This window comes from Nanorana parkeri, unplaced genomic scaffold (assembly GCF_000935625.1).
Source record: "Nanorana parkeri isolate BGI_ZX_2015 unplaced genomic scaffold, ASM93562v1 scaffold315, whole genome shotgun sequence".
Lineage (NCBI taxonomy): Eukaryota > Metazoa > Chordata > Amphibia > Anura > Dicroglossidae > Nanorana > Nanorana parkeri.
Genome location: NW_017306583.1, coordinates 710,495 through 712,508, shown reverse-complemented (window position 1 = coordinate 712,508; position 2,014 = coordinate 710,495). Strand labels below are relative to the sequence as shown.

Sequence of the window (2,014 nt, the reverse complement as noted above, 5' to 3'; positions counted from 1 at the left end):
TATTTAGTGCTCTACATAGCTGGCAAAAATGATAACGGTGATCAGAGGCAGAGAGCACAGGAAGTCATTAGCTCACAAGATTTCTGGCAGGATCAACAGGTATTTTGTGCACTTAAAAAAGGTATAACAAAATGTTTTCAATGGTATATTTAAAGCAGCAAACAAGAGAAATTCATTGTTAGGGTTTACATATACTTTATATCCACACTGCATTCTCCAGCATTTATTTATTTTTTTAATCACTGTCGGGAGTTTTAGTCCAGTCACGTGACCTAACGGGCCCCGTTTCTCTCTGGTTGTGTGCGTTTCTAAATACTCTAGAGAATGACTCTACAAAATGACATGGCGTCTCTCTCTCTGCAACATCCAACAGCGCTCTCCTGTGTGCTCAAGCTTGCACAATGACTGCTTGATGCCCAGGGCTCTAAGGAAATGGGCTGAATGACTGTTTGCTTCATTCAACCCAGAACCAGTGCTGAATCACTGCGGTGAGTCTGCAGGGGGACAGCGCCAGAGAGGTGGTGAGTATTGCAGCTAGAGCTTCTCTTTCATCTTTAGAACTGATGAGCAGTAGAAAAAACAAGAACTGGAAATGGGCTTAAAACGAAACTGAAAATGTTAGATTTGATTGGTAGCTGTGGATTTCCATACTTTGCACAAACTCAATGCCCTCGTAAATCAGCCTTTTTCGAAGTGCCGAAATCCACAGCAACCAATCAGATCCCAGTTTACTGTAGTCAGTTGAGTAAATAAAGTTTTGATTGGCTGCTATAAGTTAGCGTACTTTGCTCTGTCACTCACATATGGGTTGTCTTCAATCTCCCGCAAAGCTTTAATCTCTCTCAGGGCCTGATTGGGAATCCCCTCCTCCAACTTTCTCAGTGCCACCTTCTTTAGGGCAACAGCTTCCCCTGTCTGGAAAAAAAAAATAAAAAAATAGATAGAACAGTAATCCTAAAAGATGAACCAAACACAGATGTTGACGTACTGTCATAATCTTTATGAAAGCTATTTTTTTTTAAAGTCACTTTTATTTTTACATGTTTGCTGTGCTATATTGCATACACAGATGTGTAGATTCTCTCTCCTTGTTATCCGTATTTTAGTCAACTTCCCTAATCAGCAACTGCTGCAACAAAATCTAAGTCACATAGAGAGTCTTCAGCTTTTAATCAGTCAGACCTGACTAGTAGACATACACTAATAGAGAAGACTGGCAAGACAAATCCACTGTGAAGCACTACTAAGTGGGAAACGGGCGGTGACTTCACACCCAGAGGAAGACAGGGGGAAGACAAGTATATAATGAAACATTTTTTCTTTACAGGCCCATTTTACGCATACATACGCTGACTTTTACAGGGGGCCCAGACATTACAAAGGGACCTTGCATTTTACTATAATTTCCATTTTAAAGGCAAATTCTAGGAAAAAATATCTTATGTCGGCTCCTACACATAACGCTCAGCTTCCAGGTGCTGTTATGAGAGTCCCCATATTGGAGCACATGTGGCAAAAGATCAAATTGGGTGCAGGTTTGTCAGGAGGAACACCAACCGCCCTTAAAAGCACAGGTACGCACAAGGGACCCTGCACATCACAACGGCAGCTGAGACCCCCCATGCGTCACTGCACCAAAACAGTCAAGCAAAACAAATGGCAAACGCACTCATCAATTTGTCACTAGCTTTACAGCAAGGTGCACATGGAAGGGCTTTTTACATTACAACAACAAAAAGTTTCCCTGCACACTCACCAGCCAGCATGCAAAAAAAAACTTGTCTCACCGCTAAGGTTAAAAACAGAGGTTTAGATACACGTCTTCTGCAGAAAATTTGAAAGCCACACAGCCGCGCCAAGGCACCTCTATATAGTGGCTGGCTGGTGAGTGTGCTGGGAAACTTTTTGCTATTACTGTTTAAAGCCCTTCCATGTGCACCTTGCTGAAAAGCTGGTAACAAATTGATGAGTGCGTTTGCCATTTGTTTTGCTCAAACAGTAAAGTGTCGCAGCC

At 42.2% G+C, this 2,014-nt stretch overlaps 1 protein-coding gene across 1 annotated transcript in view; it reads right to left on the bottom strand.

The window, feature by feature from the left end:
• The window catches only part of CDK20 (cyclin dependent kinase 20), an 11,019-nt gene that overhangs the window by 5,181 nt on the left and 3,824 nt on the right, over window positions 1–2,014 (bottom strand). Inside the window, exon 2 of the mRNA XM_018558002.1 lies at window positions 802–915. Within this exon, the coding sequence (XP_018413504.1) occupies window positions 802–915 (114 nt within the window). The remainder of the gene's footprint in view (window positions 1–801; window positions 916–2,014) is intronic.